The sequence below is a fragment of the Mus caroli genome, chromosome 3, assembly GCF_900094665.2.
Source record: "Mus caroli chromosome 3, CAROLI_EIJ_v1.1, whole genome shotgun sequence".
NCBI classification, from domain to species: Eukaryota; Metazoa; Chordata; class Mammalia; order Rodentia; family Muridae; genus Mus; species Mus caroli.
Window position 1 is genome coordinate 62,407,855 of NC_034572.1, and position 22,305 is coordinate 62,430,159.

A 22,305-nucleotide genomic window follows, 5' to 3' on the forward strand; every position below is an offset into this window, starting at 1 on the left:
AAGGCAGGCAGGCAGGCAGGCAGGCAGGCAGGCAGGCAGGCAGGCAGGCAGGCAGGCAGGCAGGCAGGCAGACCTTTTCGATTAAGCCCAAGCTTCCTTTCACATTCTTAAAGAGCTGCAGGCAATGCATTTTAGGAAAACAGAACAAGTGCCAATCAGCTTCCTACTCACAGCTGCGTATTCCTCATTTTGCTAGAATAATACTAGGATAAAACCTGAGGTATATGTTATACAGACTTAGCATGCGTACACAGTGTCTATCAAAGTCAACTGCTCTAGGCAGCTCTGGGCTGAGGAATCTATACACTGCCCTTCAGAGCAGGGCTGGAGCTGAGGTGGCCGAGTGCTTGTTAGACATGCACAAAGTCCCAGCTCCACAAAGGTTGGGCACAACCCTGGCCAGAGTTTATCCCTAAACAGGGACAAGGGAAGGGAAGGGAGGAAAACAAATGCATGGACCAAAGACAAGCTAGTAAGGACCACCCATAGCACACTCCTGTAAGTAACTCCAGTGAACTCACTGGCTAAGCAACACAGACCTGAGTGGATCCTTTCCTTGGTCTGTTTACACTGTCATCTGGGGTGAGTAGATGTTTGTTTTGTGTTTCTCCAGGAGAGGAAAAAAAAAAAAAATCACACAGCAAGTACTTCCCAATCAGCACTGTAAAAGCTGCCCTGGGCCCATGGTCTGCATTAAGAGCCACAAAGCAGCAGTTTCCAGCCTCCTTCTGATAGGAAATAAGATCATGAAGAGGTAGAGCTGGGAAAGGGGATTCTTGACAACTAGGTATCAAGACCAAGGAGCACGCTCAAGCAACCCATACACAAAAATGACCAGAACAAGAAAGAGTCTAAGCCTAAGAGTAAGATTTCACTTAAGCACATTACAATTAGGGCCCCAAGGAGCCCACAGTTCTGGACTCACGGGCCCTAGTGGAAAGCCTATTATTCCACTAAACAGACATCAAGCTGCCCCTAAATCTTTAGACCCATTGACTATTTTTGTGCAGCTCTGAGACCTCCTGTGAGAAGTTTCTTCATACAGTTAATGCTGAAAATCACAACTGGTTAACTAACATTCAGAAAGTGTCTGTGGTGTGCCCAGCCACAAACGGGACAGCTGTGTAATACTCCTTTCCCCAAAGGCTCCGGACCGTTGTGAAATAGGGGACAAAAAGACTGTAAGAGCCAAAAGTTGGGGAAGACTGGAGTGCAACAGTGTCTTCTAGTCCTTCTTGGACAACTGTATTAATGGGCACAAGGCAACTGTGATTATCTACACAAGATAGGTCTGCACAAAAGCAAGCCAACTGACACTCCAACCTGAATGCAGGGCTCATGGACTCCCACTCTTAGCTAAGGAGCCACTTACACCAATGCTTCTAGGCGGGGAGAGTCCATTTTCTTTGTGAATGGAGCCCCCGGAGGTTGACCATGCTGCAGAGGACAGCCCCCCAAACCCTCAGTATAGGAACAGTACAAACTGGGCTTAGTAGGCTACTTGAAAATACTTCTTAAGGGGCTTAGAGAGATGGTTCAAGCAGTTAAGAGTGCTCGTCCCTCTTCAGAAGACCTAAGCTCAAGCACATACATAGCAGCTCACAACTGTCTGTAGGTCCACTTTCAGGACATCTGGCACCCTCACACAGACAAAACACCAATGCACATGAAATAAAAAACAAATCATTTTTTAAAAAGTCCTTTTAAAAATTTCATAGCCAGGAGGCAGTGGTATACACCTTTAATCCCGGAGCTCAGCAGGCAGAGGTAGGTGTATTTCTTTGAGTTCAATGCCAATCTGGTCTACACAGCTAGTTCCAGGACAACCAAGGCTACACAAAGAAGCCCCATCTCAAAAAATAAAAAAAATAAATAAATATAAGTAAATAAATAAATGTAAAAGATAAAATAAAATTTAAAATATAGAGCCCAAGAACATACCTTTTAAGAAATACCCAAAGAGCACTCATGTATGCTAAATTTGGGTAACTTGATTATTGTAATGTTCAAACAAAGTATCAATCAAAATAACAAAAGGTTAGAGTAATTTATGTCATATTATGTCATATTCAATTTACGTCATATTAGGGGGTTATCTTTAAGGAATTCATGGCTCTTCCCAAATAGCAAAGCCGTCTCTCCTGAAGCAATCCTTGGCAGCTCTCCTCACTACCCCATTACTCAGACCAACAGCCTAGGCACCCTGCTTCTGTTCTGTCTCGTTTCTAATCTGTTCCTCAGAGTACACTCTCTTTCAAAATGCCCAATCTCTTAAAGGTCACTTCTAAAAATCAGTAACTCGGGCTGGTGAGATGGTGGGTAAGAGCACCCGACTGCTCTTCTGAAGGTCCAGAGTTCAAATCCCAGCAACCACATGGTGGCTCACAACCATCCGTAACGAGATCTGGCGCCCTCTTCTGGAGTGTCTGAGACAGCTACAGTGTACTTACATATAATAAAATAAATCTTTAAAAAAAAAAAATCAGTAACTCACCATTGTCCCCCCACTAGAGTCCAGACTGCTGCATGTGCTAAGCTCTGTCTTGTAGCCTATGACCCTGTGCCTTGGCTTGGCTTACCGTTCCCTAGATCATTGTTACTTTGCTATCACCGCAGTACTTCCAATATTTGAGTCCCAGTGTGTTACTTCCTCTATCCTGATGCTTTACAGACACTAGCACACCATGCTGGCTTTCAACTTCACTTTGCCAGAGGTTCTCTGGCTGCAGGAGAAAGACACTCTGATCTTAGCCTTGTCTTTCTCACTCTGCAGCAATCCCTGAGGGTTGCACAGAAAAGCATTACATCTTCAAGGTCTAAACTATCCTCTTCCATACAGCCATAGCAGGCATGTTTGGTGAATAGCTTGTCCTATATCAACCCCTGATAATATCCTATGCAAGGTCTACTGACTACACAAAAACTGCCGTACTCTTTCACATTTGGAGACACGAGCGATTCCTCTTGCCTGAACCTTGTCTCCTTGGAGAACTACTTATTCACCAAGCCTCAGTTTTCCAATCAATGTCCCGCAGGGAGAATTAGCCTTCTCCACATCTTCACAGAGCTTAACAAACCTCGCATGTACCACTTAGTGACTGTTCTATGTAAGTCTTATAATCTGATTCTCTACTAGACTGCTGGCAACTTGAATGCAAGTCTTTATATGTTTTAATATCTAAAGCCTAGTTTCTGGAACGTCTGTCTGATAAATAGTATATATAATATGATGACTATCACATAAAAGAATATATATTTAAAATGTTAGTCTCAAATCTCTAAGAAATTATAACATATTCAATCAATTCAGTTTACTTTTCCAGAATTATTAAGTCTAAAAAAGGATATAGTAACAAATGAGGTAAATGTGGAATTTGGTTATTTGCATAAATCAATTTTTTAAAATTTTAATCAAATGACATATTAAAATGATTATACACAAGCTGACTTACTCAATAAATTATAGTGACTGTACTTAAGTATAGATAATCCTTAAGCTATGGGGTCCTATCAACTAGAGAGTCAAAAGTAATATACATAAAACTAACATAGAAAATATAAAAGCATATTACAAAAATGAGTGTATATATTCCATAGACACAATCACTGATAGACACGTGAAGTAAAGATCCTTACATGAGTAAACAAAGTAAAAAAAAAAAAAGGGTTTTAAGGGATTTTTTAAGGGATTAGATGATCTAACATCCTGATGGTATAGCTGCAAAACAAAGTGAGAAGTAGAAACAGATTTAAATACCATGACAGGGTAAAAATGAATGTCAATTGAGAAACAGGCCTTAAAAAACATGTATAATTCACAAAGCATAAGATGGAAATGAGAATGTTCCAGGCCAGGATAAAGGTGAAGCTGGGCGTGGTGGTGACAGCTAGAACCTCAGTGCTTGGGAGGCAGGAGGAGGATAACATTCAAACAGTCTGGGCTACACAGCAAGACCTTCTCTTACCAAAAGAAAGGGCAGAAGGGAGGGGGCTGGGAAAAAGGAAGGAGGGAGGAAAAAGGTGAGTAAGAGAAAGGAAACAGGAGTGAGGATGTGACTAGCTCAGGGCTGAGGGACCAGCGCTCAACCAGATGCAGACTCTTTAGGAGTTGTGGGGAAGGGACTGAATGTTTGTCACAGCACCAGATCTCCAAGCTTCTACTGCCAGAAACAAAGCTGAAATGTTTTGTGATGGAAAACAAGCAACCACAAGAGCTATAGGCCATTTATAAAGTCCTAAAATTCTAACTAATCAACTTTGCACTCACAGAAGGGAAGCCAGAGAACAACTGTGAGCTGATTTTTTTTTTTTTCGATTTTGACCTTTATTTAAATCATGAGTTTCACTCATCACTTTTATTAACAGAAATCACTTTCCATCATTGTTACATGACAATAGGACCCGGGGAGGCATCAGTTAAATACTAGCTCTAAACAGGACTAACAAAAACTGGACTCAGAAGACTAAAGATCTAAATACAACATATTTATTTTACAATACTTATATAATTTATCATTAGCATATGATATACAAAATATTAAGTCACGTCTAGGTTTGATAAACACTCCAATACAGCAATTCATATTGCACACTAGAGCATCGTTCCCACCTGACTAGCTCACTAGTTCAGGCTGGACATTCACCCTCTGAAGCACTTCTTCCGGCATGCAGAAGACAGGGCTAACAGGCTTGATCTGCTCTTCTCCCAGAAGAGACAAGCCAGCAATGCCAAATAAGGTGTGGAAGGGATCCACCATATCTCCTGGTCTGTCTGCAAATCCTCCCGTCTCTTCATCTTGACACGCTAAGATGAAACTTCGAAGCTTTTCTCTGTCAATCCAGTGAAGTCTCCCGATGATCTTTAGGGAGGCCAACACCCACCATGAGTAGCACACATCTGGTAACTTCTCGGGTCTTCCATTGAGTCCGCCTGAGGGCAACTGCCGTTCACAAAGCCACCAACCAAGTAGGTCGGAGTTCACTTGGTGCAACTGACTAGTTATGGCCAGGAATCCTGTGCAACAATAGATCTGCCCAGCGTGAGATTCAGAGCCTGGTCTGCACCCAAATCCACCATCAAAGTTCATGCAGGACAAAACAAACTCAATCGCCTTTTCCACATTAATAGCATCAAGCTTGCCCAAAAGAGCCAAAGTTGCCACCGCACAAAATGAGAATCTTGTATCAATTTCTCCCCAAATGTCTCCAGCAAAGGAGCCATCTTCTTTCTGTAGGCTCTGAACATAGGCCACAACCTTATCTACGTTGATAACATGAACACTGTCATACAGAGTAAGAATCTGGACAGCACTGAGCGTGTACAGAAGGTGGGGGTCGTGCCCAATGCTAGCACTTATTCCCCCACACTCATGCTGGCACGACTTGATAAACACCAGGATTTCTTCTCTGTTCATGCGATGAAGCTGTCCCATGAGGTCCATCACAGTCAGGCCCCAGTAGACGCCGCTCATTCTCAGGTATTCAGACATGCAGTATTCATAATCGTCTTTCTTTGAGCCATAGGAGGCAATATAATCGGCATGCTTCTCCAGCAACAGGGTGTCAGGCGCATCTGACTTTATAGTAACGTCTTTCTGCTGTGTGCCCATGTCCGACCGCCGAAAACCTGTGAGCTAATTTTAACAATTAACTGCTCTTAACCATGAGGGTTAAGAACAGTCCCAAAGCATCCCATTGCTACAGGTCAGACCTTCAGTGTCCCCCGACGCCTGTTAATGGATTGAGCAGTCTTCAGGACAACGCCTTTAGGAGACAGTAGAAGCTATAGAAGGTAGGGCAATGAAGAAGAAGTCTTTCTGCACTCAGCACTTGGACATCCCTAGAGGGGACTATGGGGCCTGCCTGTGCTCTTCCTCCCTCACTTCCTGACTTCCTCTGCCACACACAGCTGCCTAACGCTGCTTCCCACATGCCCAAAGGCATGGAAACAAATGTTCTGGACTGGAACTTCCAAGAGTCAAAATAAATCTGTTATTCTACGAGCCGAGTTCCTCATCCATTCTGTTACAGTGACAGAAGCTAACAACAGCTCAAACTCTTCCAGCCATTATCATGCTCTGTTTTTGGAGCACTTTAATAAAAAATTCACTCTTTGAGAACAATGGGTCAAAGTTACTGAGCTTGGCATCTGCCAGCAAAGAATTCTGCTCTAAACACAGGATGTACTTGTATCCAAACACGAATACTCGTGTGCTCGCTTGTGTGCTCTGTGTGTGTGTGTGTGTGTGTGTGTGTGTGTATGCATGCCATGCTATATACACATATGGCATCTGTGCGCGTATGTGCACATGTGCACGTAGGTGTGCACACACGTGTGTGTATGTGTTTGGAAGACAGAAGCTGACATTAAGATCTCTCTGAACCTAGAGCTTATCGATTCAGCTAAAGCACATACCTAACGAGCCACGAGGAACCCAGCCAGCAGTACTGAGCACAAGTGTCGCTGTGCTTGGCTTTTACAGGTGCGTGAAGAACTAAGCTTAGGTCCTCAGGCTTATGCAGCAGGCACTTAACCACCAACCACCTCCGCTCCCAAACACCAGTCCTTAAGAAGGAAATACATATGCTTTGGGGGTTTCTAGAGAACAGTTTGCTGGCTTATTTTTTTGAAACAGGGTCTCACTGTTCCTGGCTGGAACTTGCTATGTACACTAGCTGGCCTTGAACTCAGAGAGATCTTTCTGCCTCTGCTTTCCAAATACTAGCACTAAAATTAACTTTTACATTTAAACACTGGCACTAAAATTAACTTTTAAATTTACTATTAATTCCTTACAAATATGTGACTACAATTTTATATGAAACATATTGATACCAAAAATACCATTTAAAGTTCTGTGTTCCATAATAAGTGGGTATAAATTGGAATAGTTAAACTGTTTTACGATCCTTCAGAATCATGCTCAAGAAAAATATTTCCAAAAAGATAAATAATAGAGAATATGTCAACTCTTCAGTTGCACACCGCCTCACCTCACAAATTAGGAACTGATAACTCAGAGAGGTTGTATCAAACGTTTTCAATGAGAGCGTTTCAAAGTGCTCGCTAGGTGAGTGAGTGAGTGAGCACTGTGCGGTACATCACCATGTGCGGAGTATGCCTCTGACTGAAACTTACCCCAGTTTTATCACACAAGCGTAACGTATGAAACGATCCAACGGCAAATAACTCCCCATCTGGAGCCCAGGCCACTGAGGTGATGGGGTGCTCATGAGGCTGGGAGCCGTACAGCACGCGGCCATAACTATCCCAAACCTATAAAATCAAAGTTGTAAAGGCTTTTATCATCTCCACATTACTACAAAAAGTCTGTCCTCCAATAAGATATCAAGTGAAGACTCGGAATCATAACCATATAGAATTAGCAACCAGACTTTACCATCACACAAGGAGGACAAAGCAATATTCCTGGAAACGCCCAGGTCTCAAACAGAAAGCATTTCAGAACATTACTAAACCTGGGTTAAACATTACATCTGCCCATCTTAAGTGCTTTAAATTTTGTAGTAAAATCTGGTGAGGGTTGGTATTTTCTATAATTTCTTTCTGCCAAATGGGATTTCTATTGGCTTTCTTTAATAATTCATTTCAACTAAAGTCCCTGTAACTACAGTGACAGTAAACGCCACTGTTGGAGCAGGGGATAGACCTCAGTAGGGGGAGCCTTTGCCTAATTATCTACGATCCCAGCTCTGCAGAAAGGGGAAAACATCTTTGTATCCATAAATTATTTTATTCTGAAATAGACCAATACTTAGGAAGTTAGGAGGTTGATTTTAAAAAAATATGTGAATCCAGAAATGAACTGGGGGCTGGAAAGATGGCTCAGCAGTTAAGAGCACTGACTGCTCTTCCCAAGGTCCTGAGTTCAAATCCCAGCAGCCACATGGTGGCTCACAACCACCTGTAATGGGATCTGATGCCCTCTTCTGGTATGTCTGAAGACAGCTACAGTGTAGTTACATATAACAATAAATCTTTAAAAAAAAAAAAAAAAGAAGAAATGAACTGATTTAAGTTGAAACACACACAGACAAGAGCTGAATCTAGATGTTGCTGTTGCTTATTAAATCAAAATTTTATTATGAGAACCTTAAATAGCATTTAAAGCTGGAAAACAATCTGTTCAATTATCACAGGTAAAAGACTAAAAGATAGTTTTATATGCTATTGTAAGCCAAACAGTTTCCCCAAATTTCATTATTTTAAGCCAATAGTAAGTCTAAACACTATATGCTATGATGGTCAGTTTTATTTGTCAACTTGACACAATAGGTGGGAATAGAGTCTCAGTGAGGGAGGGTCTAGCAGGTTGGCATAGCGACCTATCTGTGAGGCTCTGTCTTGTGGGCAGTACGATTCCCTAGACTGTGAGCAGTGAAAAGATGCACCAAGTAAAGGTCTGGGCACACTCAGCCCTCTGCTCTTGCCTGCTGCCATGACTGGCTGCTTCCAGCCCCTGCCCTGACTGTCCTGCAATGATGGACTGAAACCTGCAACTGGAAGGCAACAGACAACTTCTCTCTTAAAGCTGCTTCTGCAGGGTTCTGTATCACAGCAGCAGGAAATGAAGCTAAGACACATACCTTATACTTACAGTCTTCACCCGCAGATAAAATAAGGTCATTCACTGAGTTCCAGTCGACTTTTAAAATGATGCCATCATGGGCTTTCCACTAAGGGGGAAAAAAGACATTTCTTAAAACTTTAAAAGTGAAATATATTTTCTATGAAAAGAAATCCTTTTTCTGGGTCCTTTTCCTATTATTTATTTATTATTTATTAAGAGCTGAGGGTCTCACTGTGTTGCTCACCTTGGCCCTGTCGCAACCTTCCACAGATTCTTCTCTTCCTTCCACAGCCACTGTACAGTTCCTCATTTACTTCACTGCAATTTGCATCAAGGATAGCACCCAGCAACATGGCACCACTTTATTATAGCTCACATCCTATGAACTTGCTCAGTTGCCTGAACTCCAGATGGGAACTGTTTGTTGATAGATTGTTTCAAGATTGGTGTTAGCATTAAAAACTGAAATAAAGGGCTGGAGAGATGGCTCAGTGGTTAAGAACCCCAACTGCTCTTCTGGAGGTTCTGAGTTCAAATCCCAGCAACCACATGGTGGCTCACAACCATCTGTAATGAGATCTGATGCCCTCTTCTGGTGTGTCTGAAGACAGCTACAGTGTACTTACATATAATAAATAAATAAATAAATAAATCTTTTTTTAAAAACTAGAATTAATGTTGTATAATCTACAATATCAGCTGACTTTAAATCTCCTAATTACAGATGTCTTAACTCACATGACTATAAACCAAATGTATAAATGAAAAGATTTTACATTCCTGTTCTTGCTGTCTAATTTCATTGCAGATTTACTGGTTAGTTTTTTGTCAGCTTAACACAGCTAGAGTCATCTGAGAAGAAGGAGCCTCAGTTAAAAATATGCCTTTATAAGAGTAGCATTTATAAGGCAAACCTGTGCTTTATAAAATTAGGTTATTAATTTTATAGCAATATAAAATCCAATTAATCTTATAGCACTATAAAATTAAATGAATTTTCTTAATAATTGATATAAATAATTAGTAGACAGACATAAAGATTATAGGCAGATGGATAAATGATAGACACAGAGATAGCATGCACAGTCTATACAGAAATATAGGCCATCAAAGTTTCCTTGATCTCTTTATTGCTTGAAATCTCCATCTATCCAACTTCTGAAACTGATGCTTTTTAAAAGAAAAAAAGTTTATGTGTTCAATTGGCTGCATGTATGTATGTAGATTACATGTGTGTAGTACCACAGAGGCCAGAGGAGGGCATCAAATCCACAGGAACTAGAGTTACACTCAGTTCCTAGCTGCAGTGTAGGTGCTGGGGTGGGGGGATTCCAGCCCCCAAAGTAATGCTTCTTAAAACACTCACACCTGTCAATCCCCACCACCAAATTCCTTACATCTTTTTAAAATTTTAGTATTGTATGTGTATTTATGTCTAGGTACCACATGTATGCCTGGTAAATGTGGAGGCCAGACAAGGGTGCCAACTTTCATAGAACTGGAGTTACAAACAGTGTGAGCCATGTGGGTGGTACAAATTTAATCTGAGTACCCTGGAAGGGCAGTCAGTGCTCTTAATGGCTGAGCCAGTGCTCCAGCCAAACCCACTCTTCTTACATCTTTTTGTTTTGTTTTGTTTATTTTTTTTTTTTCGAGACAGGGATTCTCTGTGTAGTCCTGGCTGTCCTGTAACTCACTCTGTAGATCAGGCTGGCCTCAAACTCAGAGATCCACATGCCTCTGCTTATGCCTCTGCCTCCCGAGTACTGGGATTAAAGGCATGAGCCACCACTGCCCAGCTTTTTTTTTTTTCCCTGAACTCTCTAGCTTATTAAACGGGAAAGAAGGTATACTAATTCATAATAACATAACAAAATCAGTAACACCTACTCTGTAGCAAGTGCTTACTTCACACCAGACAGTAACCCTCACAGCAATCCTAGTGAATAGGTGTTGTGTAGACAAGAAGACCAAGGTAACGAGAGTCAAACACTTTGTCATCACACAGAGGTAAGCAAGTGAAGTGACCCAGCGCCTCACTCCTAAGCTGTCAGGGTTTAAATGAGCAGTCAAACTTGGCAGGATCGTCCACATGGTTCTGGCTTTAGAGTTATGAAAGATACATGGGTAAAGGGGTTGTAGAGTCTTCTCCTATGGTTAAAGGGAGGTGCTGAGGCCAGGGATGTGGCAGAGACTGTATGGAGGCCTGAGAGGCTGTTGCGTAATGCTGTGACAGTGAAGCCTGGTTTGCTTGGAGTCTCCAAGACTTTGAAGATGCCAGCGCCATGAGACATTTGCCAAGGACAGCTGCATACAAGGACTGGAGCCAGCCCAAAAGGGACAATTGTGTCGCAGCAAGCAAAGCTGGAAGGACTGAACTATCTAAGGCCTCTGACAACTTTTAGAATGGTAATAAATATTTTGTATCATCGTTATGTTGGAAGTATATAACTTGCTTTTTGATTTTATAAGGAGTTATACTTAAAAGATTGCCTTGAATCTCAGAAGAGACTTTGTACTTTGACTTTAATACTGTGAAATGAAATACTATGACTATTAAAGTTGGACTAAATGTATTATGATATGATCATGAGCCTATGGGGGCCAGTGAGAGGAATAAGAATGGCCTCTATAGGCTCGTAAGTTTGAATACTTGGTCCCTAATTGGTGGAACTGTCTGGGAAGGATTAAGAGGTGTTGCTGAAGTACGGCTTTGAGGCTTCAAAAGTCTTTCAACATTCCCAGTGTCTTTCTCTGCCTCCTCCTTGCAGATAATGACATGAGCTCCCACCTACTGTTCCAGGGCCAGGCCTGCCTGCCGGCCTGCCTGCCTGTGGGTTGCCATGCTCCCCACCATGACAGACGTGGACTCTAACCGTCTGAAACTGTAAGCCTCAAATAAACCCTTTCTTACAATGTGGGAACACAGTCCAAGAATGCAGCCATGTGAGAATTCTAAGTGCTTGTGAGGAAACTCCAGGAAAACAAGACAAGCATCTCTTGGCCTCGGTTTGTTCAAGACACAGAGTTCTTCTTGGGAAGTGTGTTCATGCTCCTGCCAGGCGTGTCAGACAGGAGTGCGTCTACTCTGGCTGTTGTTATTCATATGCCTCTATGAGAAAACATGTTCTGGCCACATGCAGCTCCTTCTTGTGATTGCACACTTTACTCATGTGACTCTTCTTAACACACAGAGTTGATGCTCTGAGTAAACTTGGCTACTGCATGAATGAGACTTTAGTCCACCTCATTTTTAGGTCCTGGGAGGCCTAGGTTCACAGCAACAACGGAGCAGTAAACACTCTAAGATGCCTTGATCATAGTGTATTATCACAGTCACAGGAAAGTAAATAAGACAAACAAAAGTCAGGCTCCACTGTCATTATCAACACATGAGAGAAATCCTTCTGTCTTTCAGTGCTAGAATTCAATAACCAAATCTTGCATACTGGTTTAAAAGTCTGCCTTTTATGTGGCCTGACCTTCCTTAACAGCTCTTGCTGTTTCTTGGCTTTTGTGTGGTTCCCTTTACCCCTCTCTCACACAGTTTTGAGTAACCAATTTTTTTCTACTCCCTGGGTTTAGGATTACCTCCCATCTATTCTTTATGATTTAGCTCCTAATAACTATTCCTCTCTTCTGAATAGCACACAAGCAAATGTCAGCTCCACATCTACCCTTAAGCCAAATGCTCTCCATACTATTCAAGTTATATGCACATAACTGGTTCTAAGTCTAACAGTGACTGCTCCACCGTTCTGAAAGAAACCAAAGCCAGCCCTTTGAGAAAACACAAGTGTGCAAACAGATGAAAAGGATGATTAAAAACCAATCAGCACTCTAAAGAGTTTCACAAGCCCACGCACGAGACTGGCTCTGTAAAGCAAGGCCTCTCAGTTGTGCTGAATCACATGACAGCTCAGGAACTCAAAACACCTGCCTGAGTAACTACAGGAACAGGAGCTCAAGTACCGGGAAAGTGAGTCTTTGGGGAAACACAAGCAGAAAGACATTCCCTTATCTATAGTAAAGTCTGATAAGCCTGAAAACTCAAAGCTCTCCAGAGTTTAAGGAGACTAACCAGAAAACAGGAAACTGCAAGAAGCACCCGGCTCAGCAGAGACAGAGAGCCAGATAACTACTGAGATGTACCTGTAAAACTTTAGCATTTGGTTGAAGAGGTTTAATGATGAGCTGTTTGCCTGCTGTATAAAGAACCTTTTCCGAATCAGGGCCCCAGGCTACTGAATACACTGGTGTTCCTGTAAAAAAAGAAAGGGAAAATGATAAACATATTTTCATGTCTTTAAAAAAGAATGTTAAGAGGGTCAAGATTAAGCCGGGCGATGGTGGCGCACGCCTTTAACCCCAGCACTTGGGAGGCAGAGTCACTTGGGATTTCTGAGTTAGAGGCCAGCCTGACCTACAAAGTGAGTTCCAGGACAGCCAGGGCTACACAGAGAAACCTGTCTCGAAAAAAACAAAAAACAAAAACAAAAACAAAAACAAAACAACAACAACAAAAAAAAGAGGGTCAAGATCTTGGAAAGGTGACACTGGCCTGCAATCCAAATACTAGGGAGGCAGGAAAATCCTAAATTCTAGGTCAGCCTGAGCTACAGAGAGACCCCACGGATGACAAATAAGCTGAGTTATTTTCACTCTCTGTCAGTGGTCCTTTCATACCACAGAACAGTTGGAGACAGAAAGACAAACTAATCTAATAATTTCAAAATGAAAGCATTAAAGGTCTACTGTGAGCCACTGACACACTGTATTTCGTGTTTCTATGTTTGACATTGTTGTTTTGGTTTTGTTTGTTTGAGAAAGGATCTTGCAGGGTAACTCGGGCTGGCCTCACAAGCTTCCTGCCTGACTTTCTTTCCCACTGGGATTACAAATGTGACCCACCTTTCCAAAAGCATATCTTTTCATGTGTAAATTTAAACACACACACACACACACACACACACACACACACACACACAAACCCAGAGGCTTTAGGGTTTCTCTATAGTGCCCTGACTGTCCTGGAGCTCACTCTGTAGACCAGGCTGGCCTCCAACTCACGAGATTCACCTGCCTCTACCTCCCTGGTGTGGGAGTAAGAGCATTCACCCGCACCAGGCTGGTATATCTTACATAAATATACACTGAGAGTCCATTGCTATCACTCTCTACTGTGTTTTCCAAGACTAAGACACAGTCTTTCACTGGTCATGGAGCTCATCAATTTGGCTAGGTTGGCTGGCCAGAAAGTCCCATGGAGTTCCTGCCTCTGCCCCCCCCCAGTGATGGGATTACAGGGGTGCACCACCACCCCAGCTTTTCTGTGTGGGTGCTAGGGACAAGAATCAGCTCTTTCCCTTGTGTGACAAGCAATTTGCCTAAGGAGCCATCTCCCTGTCCTCAATCCTATGACTTCTTAGATTAAAGACTCTCAGAGGAGGACAGGTTCTGCAGTTTGTCAGATGTGGTGCCTATAGCCAGGATGGTGGTGACACTGCAAACAGGAAAGTACATGTATGTGTACAGTTTGAGTGTGAAATGCTCACTGTGGAAGGCAAGGCCTCAGCTCGCAGCACTATTACGGGAGATTCTGAACACTAGAGGAGGTAGGCCTAGCTACAGGAAGTGTATCAGTCAGGGCCCTGAGTCCCCCAGCCCCATCTCTCTCTATTCCTTCACTTGCCATGATGTTAATTGTTCTGCTTCTTCAGGTCACTGATGTCATGATGGACTAAGTTCTCTGAATTTTGAGTACAAAGAAAGCCTTCCTCCCTTGTTCATGACAAATGTTCTGACACAGCAACAGTCAAACACATCTATCACAAATCACGTTAGTTTCTGACAAGAATTTACATAGTATTCTTTAAACTCAGTTACATTTAGGGACAGTACTTTGTTTCTTTCCATCCTTCCTTTTTAAAAAAGATTTATTGACTTTGGTTTTATGTATATAAGTATTTTGCCTCCATGGATTATGTCTGTGTACTACATGCATGCCTGGAACCCACAGAGGCCAGAAGAGGTGTCAGGTTCCCTGGGTGTGGAGGTAAGAGAGTTGTGAGCCACCATGTGGGTGCTAAGAATAGAAAGTGGGTGTTCAGAAAGAGCTATCTTTCCATCCTACTCCACTTTTTCATGACGCAGGACCTTGCAATATAGTCAGGCTGGCCTTGAACTCCTGATTCTCCTACATCTGTATCCCAAGTGCTAACATTAGAGGTGTACATGCACCACCATGCTTGGCAAGGACAGAATTTCTTAACCCTGGGCTACCTACTATCTTCTAGAAGCTATGATTTATGTGGCCTTCATTTTAAGAAATAAGTATAATAAGTATAATAACCAAGTAAGTGGTACACACCTATAATCATAGCACTCACAAGGCCAACACAGAAAGATTACAAATTGGAGGCTATGCTGGACCACATAGTGAGTGATAGTCTAGGTCACAAACCATGGCTTTATCAAATAGACAGATAGACAGATCGATAGACAGACAGACAGACAGACAGATGCTGGACCACACAGTGAGTGATAAGCTAGTCTAGGTCACATACTAAGGCTTTATGAGAGAGAGAGAGAGAGAGAGAGAGAGACCACTGGTTAACTACTAATAAATAATTTGTAATCCCCTTACCTTAGCCTAGCTACCTATTCATTAGAAAAATTATCAGGGTTATATAATCTATGAAACATTAATCCATTTTTAATTATAAAACCAAGCCTTTGAAAACTGTCTAAAATCAGACTGTTACAGCAATTGGCTTCTATGAAAAAAAAAAAAAAATGAATGAATGAATGAGTGAATGTTCAAGAAATTTAAAGTCCCAGGAAAATAAAATCTGAATTTGCTGATTCATAGGTGACAGGCATTTTCTCTTCCTCTGTGATGCAGATATAGGCCAGATTTAGACCAGATTAAAAGTAGATAAAGGCAGGTTTATTAGGAGGCAGCTCTTGGGTGGGTTCACTGATCTCACAGTGGAGGTCAGTGAAGTCACACATCCAGGCTGAAGTAAGGAGATTTTTATAGAGTTTAGGTGAGGAGTGATGGTGTGCCAGCTAGGAGCTGGGATTGTGCCTGGTCAAAACCTGAGCCCCTGGGCGGGCCCTCTTGAGTGGGTTGCCAGATACTCAGAGATAGGGAGTAAGAACATGTTAACCTGAGTTTTCTCCAAGCAGATGGGAGGTAGTGTTTCTTTCTGTGCAGGCGGGGTTGGGGGGAGGAGGGTAGATGGGGCTTGCCAGCTTGTTCAAGGAACGAGCAGGGTTCCAGCCTAACATTGGGCAATCAATAAGATTTAATTACGTATTTGGAGAGAAAATTCAACATGCTACAGTCAACAGAAAGTGAAATTCACTAAAACAAATTACCATTACCGTTTATTTTGTCCATTTTCCCCCAAATAAGTACATGAATGAACAAGTGTTGATGGCTCGCAGAGGTTGGACAGTCTAGCTTACACCTCGACCATACCAACTCTTCAGGATGGCTCCACAGTTTTCATTTAATGTCATCAAGTCTCTAATCATCCTGTTTAGTCAACAGCACCCAGGCTTCTCTCTATATACACCAACCCATGAACCTAGGCCTAATTGGTGATCAAACTCAAACCCTGCACCTCCTCTGTCTGTCCTTATAAGAATATTCTCTAGGGAGCCTGGAGCAGGCCTGGGGCTCAACAGCAAATGCTAGCCAGGCTGAATAGGCTCGTGTCTGGAATCTAGCAGTCAGGAGGTTGAGGCAGGAGAATCATAATAGGACTGTAGTTATCTGTGGTTAACAGTAGTCCCTGCCAGGCAAAACAAAACAAAACAAACCACCTTCAAATGCAACCTTCAACTCTAACAAGCTCCCTAAAGGACGTAAACCCAAACTTCAGCGACTCCAAATGTCCTTCAAGGTAAAGACTGGCAGGGAAAAGCTCAGCCAGCGACTCAGGAGTTAGAAGGCAGTTGGTTAGCAGTGCCAGCCAGACAAGTGCAGCTCTCTCCCCTCAGCAGAGAAGCTTCTTTTTGCAGCAGATGAAAGCGACTTCAGAGATCCACAGAGGGTCAGAATGCAGAGAATAAAGAACCATGGGGTGCCAGGTCCCAGTTGGTACATCTACAGCACAGTCTTCTACACTGTGCCTATCCTGGCTAGTTTTATGTCAACTTGACACAAGCTAGAGTTATCAGAAAGAAGGGAGTCTTGACTGAGAAAACAAGATGGGCTGTACGTAGCCTGTAAGATATTTTCTTAATTACTGACTTAAGTGGAAGGAAGGTCTCAGCCCATTTGGGGTGGTGCCATCCCTGGGCTTCTATAAGAAATCAGGCTCAGACACCCAAGGGGAACAAACCAGTAAGCATCTCTCCATGGCCTCTGCATCAACTCCTGCCCCCAGGTTCCTACGGTGTGCAAGTCCCTGTCCTGACTTCCTTTCATGACAAACAGTGCTGTGGAAGTGTAAGCCAAATGAACCCTTTCCTCCTCTTGCTTTTTTGGCTGTGGTGTTTCATCAAAGCAATAGTAACACTAAGACAACGGCCCTGGGAGGAGATACAGGGACAAAGTGTGGGGCAGAGATTGAAGGAAAGGCCATCCAGAGAGTGCCCCACCTGGAGACCCAGCCCATATAAAGACACCAAACCCAGACACTATTGTGGATGCCAACAAGTGCTTGCTGACAGGAGCCTGAGATAGCTGTCTCCTGAGAGGCTCTGCCAGTGCCTGACAAATACAGAGGTGGATACTCACAGCCATCCATTGGACTGAGTACAGGGTCCCCAATGGAGGAGTTAGAGAAAGGACTGAAGGAGCTCAAGGGGCTTGCAACTCCATAGAAAGAAAAACAATATCAACAACTAGTACCCCCAGAGTTCCCAGAGAGGGACTAAACCACCAACCAAAGAGTACACATGAAGGGACCCATGGCTCCAGCCGCATATGTAGCAGAGGATGGCCTTGTCTGGCATCAATGGGAGGAGAGGCCCTTGGTCCTGTGAAGGCTCAATGCCCCAGTGTAGGGGAATGCCAGGCTGGAGAAGCAGGAGTAGGTGAGTGAGTGGGGGAACACCCTTAAAGAAGCAGGGGGAGGGGATGGGGATAGGGGTTGTCAGAAGAGAAACCAGGAAAGGGAATAACATCTGAAATGTAAATAAAGAAAATATATAATAAAAAATTTTTAAAAAAGGACAAAAGCCAAGACAAAATTAGAGAAGAGGAGTTAGAAAGAAGGTAAGGGCCAGAGGATCAGGACACCTGGTGTACAATACTGTCTTCTAGACATGACTGCAGCCATGAAGTCTAAACAGTATGGTAGTCTACACCTGTATACCAACCAGTCCACATGCCAATGTGGATGAGGAAAAATTTCATCACACCCCACCCCTAAATGAAGAGCTACAAGACGGACAATGGCTGTTGAGAGGAAAAATACATTTTCTGCAGAAAGGAGCCTCTGATAGTTATGCAGTCTGGAGTGATGGCATATAGGCAATCCTAAAGGAACTCAGTAGGCTGTGTACAAACACAACAGTACATTTTGTATACACACAGCAACAACATCACACATGGGGGCGATGCATGCCTTTATTACCAGGACTCTGAAGTTACAGGCAGGTAGATCTCTGTGAGTTCAAGGCCAGCTGGATCTACATATTGAGTTTGATATCAGCCAATGGTGTACAGTGAGACACTGTTAGAAACAAAACGTAAAAAACAAAACTAAGAATAATTACAGAACAGGTCGTGACTTCAAGGGAGGGGGCGTGGGAGGAGTAGGAGAAGGTAGATGATCAGGGAAGAAATGAAGCAAATACACTATACTCATGTATAAAATTCTCAAAACATTTAAATTAAAACAAAGAATGTAGTTAGAATTATAGACAACTAGTATGAGCTTTCTAATTTCCATCATTATACTTATATTTTGTGCAAAGGGGAAATTAATATATTTTAATTTATAAATTATCATATACTCACAACTGTCAGTAGGAGTACACTTTGCTGAATTGTATACAGAAATAATTCTGTAGTGCCAGCTCCCATTGAGTTGCACAGGATGTGACTCTGGGCCTTTAGCTGTGCTGTAGGATGTGGATCTGGGATGTGTTCACCCTCCTCCTCCCTTGCATTTGAGCTGAGGGCCTCTTAAGGTGGCTGTATCACCATTTCCTGGTTTACAAACCTTCCTTCCGAATACTCACCCACCATGTGAGGACAGGGAGACAATTTATTTCCTGCCTGTAGTTTTTTAAATAGTAATAGTGCTTCAGAAAGGTGACTTAGAGAATAAAACAAAGTAGGCTGAGAAAGTGAAACATGTAGTTTCTTTGTTACAAACAAGCCTTTAAACCACATTCCGTCAAGCAGATATTAGCTAAGGTGTGGGTGCTTTGGATGGGCAGCATTTATTTAGGCAGATGAACAGCTTTACAGAGAAAATGATTCATGATAAGTCTCTCTTACTAGCATTTGAGACAAATTCATAATATTAAACCACTGTTACAAACATACATATTAAAGCATGAGTTAGCCAGGTGTGGTAGTGCCTGTGTGTGAGCTAAACACTTAAGAGTGTAGCAAGGGTCTGTTCCAAGTTCAAGGCCAGCCAGGGCTCTCCATCAAGACGCTGTCACAAAACAAACAAGTAAAGCACAATCCATGTTGTACTACTTCAGTTTGCAGAGTAGAACAAGAATACATTTAGGCCCAGATGGAGTTATTTTAAAATAAGAATTTAGTAAGGTATGTAACAAGATGTTATTAATTCTATCATTAACAAAAATAGAAATACATAATCATTTTGTAATAAATTCTGGCTTTTGTTAAAAAAATTTTTATGCTCCATTTCAGTTAAAACACTCAAGATCTTGTTTTTCTGACTTAGTACACTAAAGTCATGTGATCTTTTTGACATTTTTTAAGAAACCACATGCACCTGGGGTTGTGTTAAATGTCAGACCCTTATCTCTCTGTAAAACAAATTATCTAAATTCTTTCAACCCTTGAAAGCATTTTAAACCACAGAGGAGTTGAGAAAATGTATTTCCATTGTTTTAAGGAAGTACCTGGTCAAACGTACCATGTTTTTCACATTCATACCATAACAGTATCCCCTAAAAGTGTTGTTTTTCTGTTACTAAAAGATGTATTAGAAACAAAATACTCGCTAATGTGATACAGTGGCTGTCTTTGCCTAGATTTTAATATGGATTTACAGAGTGGATAGAAATACGTAAAATGGAGCCTAGCACTAACTGAACAGTCCCTGTTAACCAGTGCACTAGCAAAGGCTTTGTAAACTGATTGTCAACATTCGCTTCTTTGCTCTTCACAGTAGAAAGCACTCAAGAACTAATTTGCCAGCTAAGCAACAGTGGCCTACACCGTGCCTTCAGACAAGCGGGTCACTCTGCAAGATCCTGTCAAAATAATCACATTTCCACTCATCTGGATGTGCAACTTGGTTTTTATGGGGGTCTCAAACAACTGGAACCGGGGGTGGGGGGTGGGTTGTGCTATGCCAAAAGCTGTTGCCTGAATGTGGGATATGTTCTTCTAGATGGGCTGCCTTGTCTGGCCTCAGTGGGAAAGGAAGCGCTGAGCCTCACAGAGACTTAAAATACCAGGATGGGGGGATACCCAGCACAACCCCCTGCCCCAGCTCAGAGGAGAAGGGGAGGGGGCAAGAAATGTGTGAGGGGTGACCAGGAGGGGGCAGTAAGCAGAATGTAAAGTGAGTAAATAAAACTAAATTAAATTAAAAACAAACCACATTTTGCTTTCACTCTACTTGCAAAAGACAGATAATCAAGTGGGCCTCATTCCAGCAAAGCAACTCACTTATATGTGTCATTGGGTCAAGATAAAAAACAAAACAAAAACTAAAATAACAGCATTTGTTTCCTCAGGTTCTACCCTCTGCTACCTCCCCACTTCCGCATGACTTTATCTTTACCTATGTAACTACTCCCAAGTTAAATTTTAGCCTTTATTTCTGATCTTCAACACATTTCCATTTCCCCCAAAGATACCTAAGAACTCAAACTCTATAATGCTCCACCAGAATCTCTTCTTCCTCTGGCCCTCTATCTCTTACAGGGTACCCACCCTGCTCAGCCCCCTCCTACAACTATGCCCCACCCTCCCCCAATGGCCACATCAATGCTTCTCTTAAATCCTACCCTCATTAACAAAGGACCTGTCAGAATCAGCCTCACTGGCTACCGTCTACAAATCGCAATCTCCTCTCACAGGGAACGAGCAAGTTCCTCACAGATAGTCACTTCCTCCCCTGCCCCACTCAGGGTTCTCGGGTGCGTTGTTTTCTTTTGTTACAGGGCAAGGCAGTCAGCATGGTTGCTCCACAGTTCTCAGGCACACCCAGAATGCCAGGCCAGACTTAACTGACATACCCTGGCCAGATGTGGAGTCTATCTACTTCACAGATGGGAGCAGCTTTACGCAGATGGAACTGGGTGTGCAGGGGTGGAGGTAATGGACTTGGACTCTGTTATTTGGGCAATTGCTTTGCCGCCAGAAACTTCAGCCCAGAAAACAGAACTCCATCTCTCAGGTAACTCAGTCTCTAGAACAGGTTCTGGGGACCAATTGGAACTTACATTGTGCATACAGATCCCAGAGTTCAGGGCAGGTAGAGAGAATAAATCAGACCCTGAAGGAGACCTTGACCAAATTGACCCCTGATGGTAACTTGGTGTCTCTCTGACCTTATGCCATATATAGGGCTGAGAACATCCCCTATACTTTAGATTTCCCCCTCCCCCTTTGAAATCCTATATTGGAGGCCCCCTCCCATGCTGCCTAACCTCCAGTCTGCTATCTTAGCTGAATATGACCAACATAAGTTTTTAAAATCCTTGGAATCCAGGATTAGGGTCCAGAAGCAACTCTGGCTGCCATCCACCAGGCTTATGAATCTGCTTCTTCCCCTAACTCTCACTGCTTTGAACAAAGTAACAAAGTCTGGGTTAAGAGACATAACCACAAGCCTCTGGAACCTTGCTGGAAAGGGCCTCACACCACAATCCTGACCACACTTATGGCTGTCAAGGTGGACGGGATCAGGAAGTTGATATACCACTCCCAGGTTAAGCCTGCCGGGAGAGAGAGGATACAGAAGTTGAGGTCCCAGCAGTGGAGACTTCTAGATGAACTGCCACAAGAATGATGGAAGGTCACCCCACACCCTGTGAATCCACTGAAACTGCGGCTCTAGCGCTCTTGATCCTGCTTGCTTGCAACAACCTTGTCATCAGCTTCACAATGGCTGGCAGGAGAGCCGACTGGACTGCCAGGTCTTAAGTCCTCTCTCCCCAGACTTAACACACAACTGTTGGTTACCGTACAGGAACTCTTCATTGGAAATGAGGTACATCCAGCCTATTCCCACCTCTGCAACGGCGCCGTAACCCCTACCGTTGCAGGATACATGCTCTTCCCAGAGAATACTTGGTGCGCTTGTACCTTCGGGCTTACCCCATGCACTTATGGCCTGCTTGTAAATACTGTGGCCTCCCTTCCCCCAGCCTGGAACCTGCTTGCTCAAGGGTGGAGCTACCTGCTCATTCGTCCTGCCACGCCTACTGCTGGAACCTGCCTTTGCTGCCTGGAGGCACACACGTATTCGTCCTGCTACTGGACCTTAGTTACTTGGCGGGATATTGGGTTCCCTCCCCCTTCCTTTATAACTGA

General features: G+C 43.0%; 2 protein-coding genes across 3 annotated transcripts in view; both read right to left on the minus strand.

The window, feature by feature from the left end:
* Positions 1-22,305, minus strand: part of Ift80 (intraflagellar transport 80) — a 103,134-nt gene that overhangs the window by 54,838 nt on the left and 25,991 nt on the right. For both annotated transcript variants that reach the window (XM_021157702.2, XM_021157703.2), the window contains exons 6-8: positions 12,744-12,853; positions 8,608-8,697; positions 7,139-7,276 (exon numbers count right to left, since the gene is read on the minus strand). In XM_021157702.2, coding sequence (XP_021013361.1) covers positions 7,139-7,276; positions 8,608-8,697; positions 12,744-12,853 — 338 coding nt within the window. The remainder of the gene's footprint in view (positions 1-7,138; positions 7,277-8,607; positions 8,698-12,743; positions 12,854-22,305) is intronic.
* LOC110290860 (geranylgeranyl transferase type-2 subunit beta) lies at positions 4,300-5,795 on the minus strand. The gene has a single exon (XM_021157705.2). It carries the CDS (start codon positions 5,607-5,609, stop codon positions 4,614-4,616), a length of 996 nt encoding a protein of 331 aa, XP_021013364.1. The 5' UTR covers positions 5,610-5,795; the 3' UTR covers positions 4,300-4,613.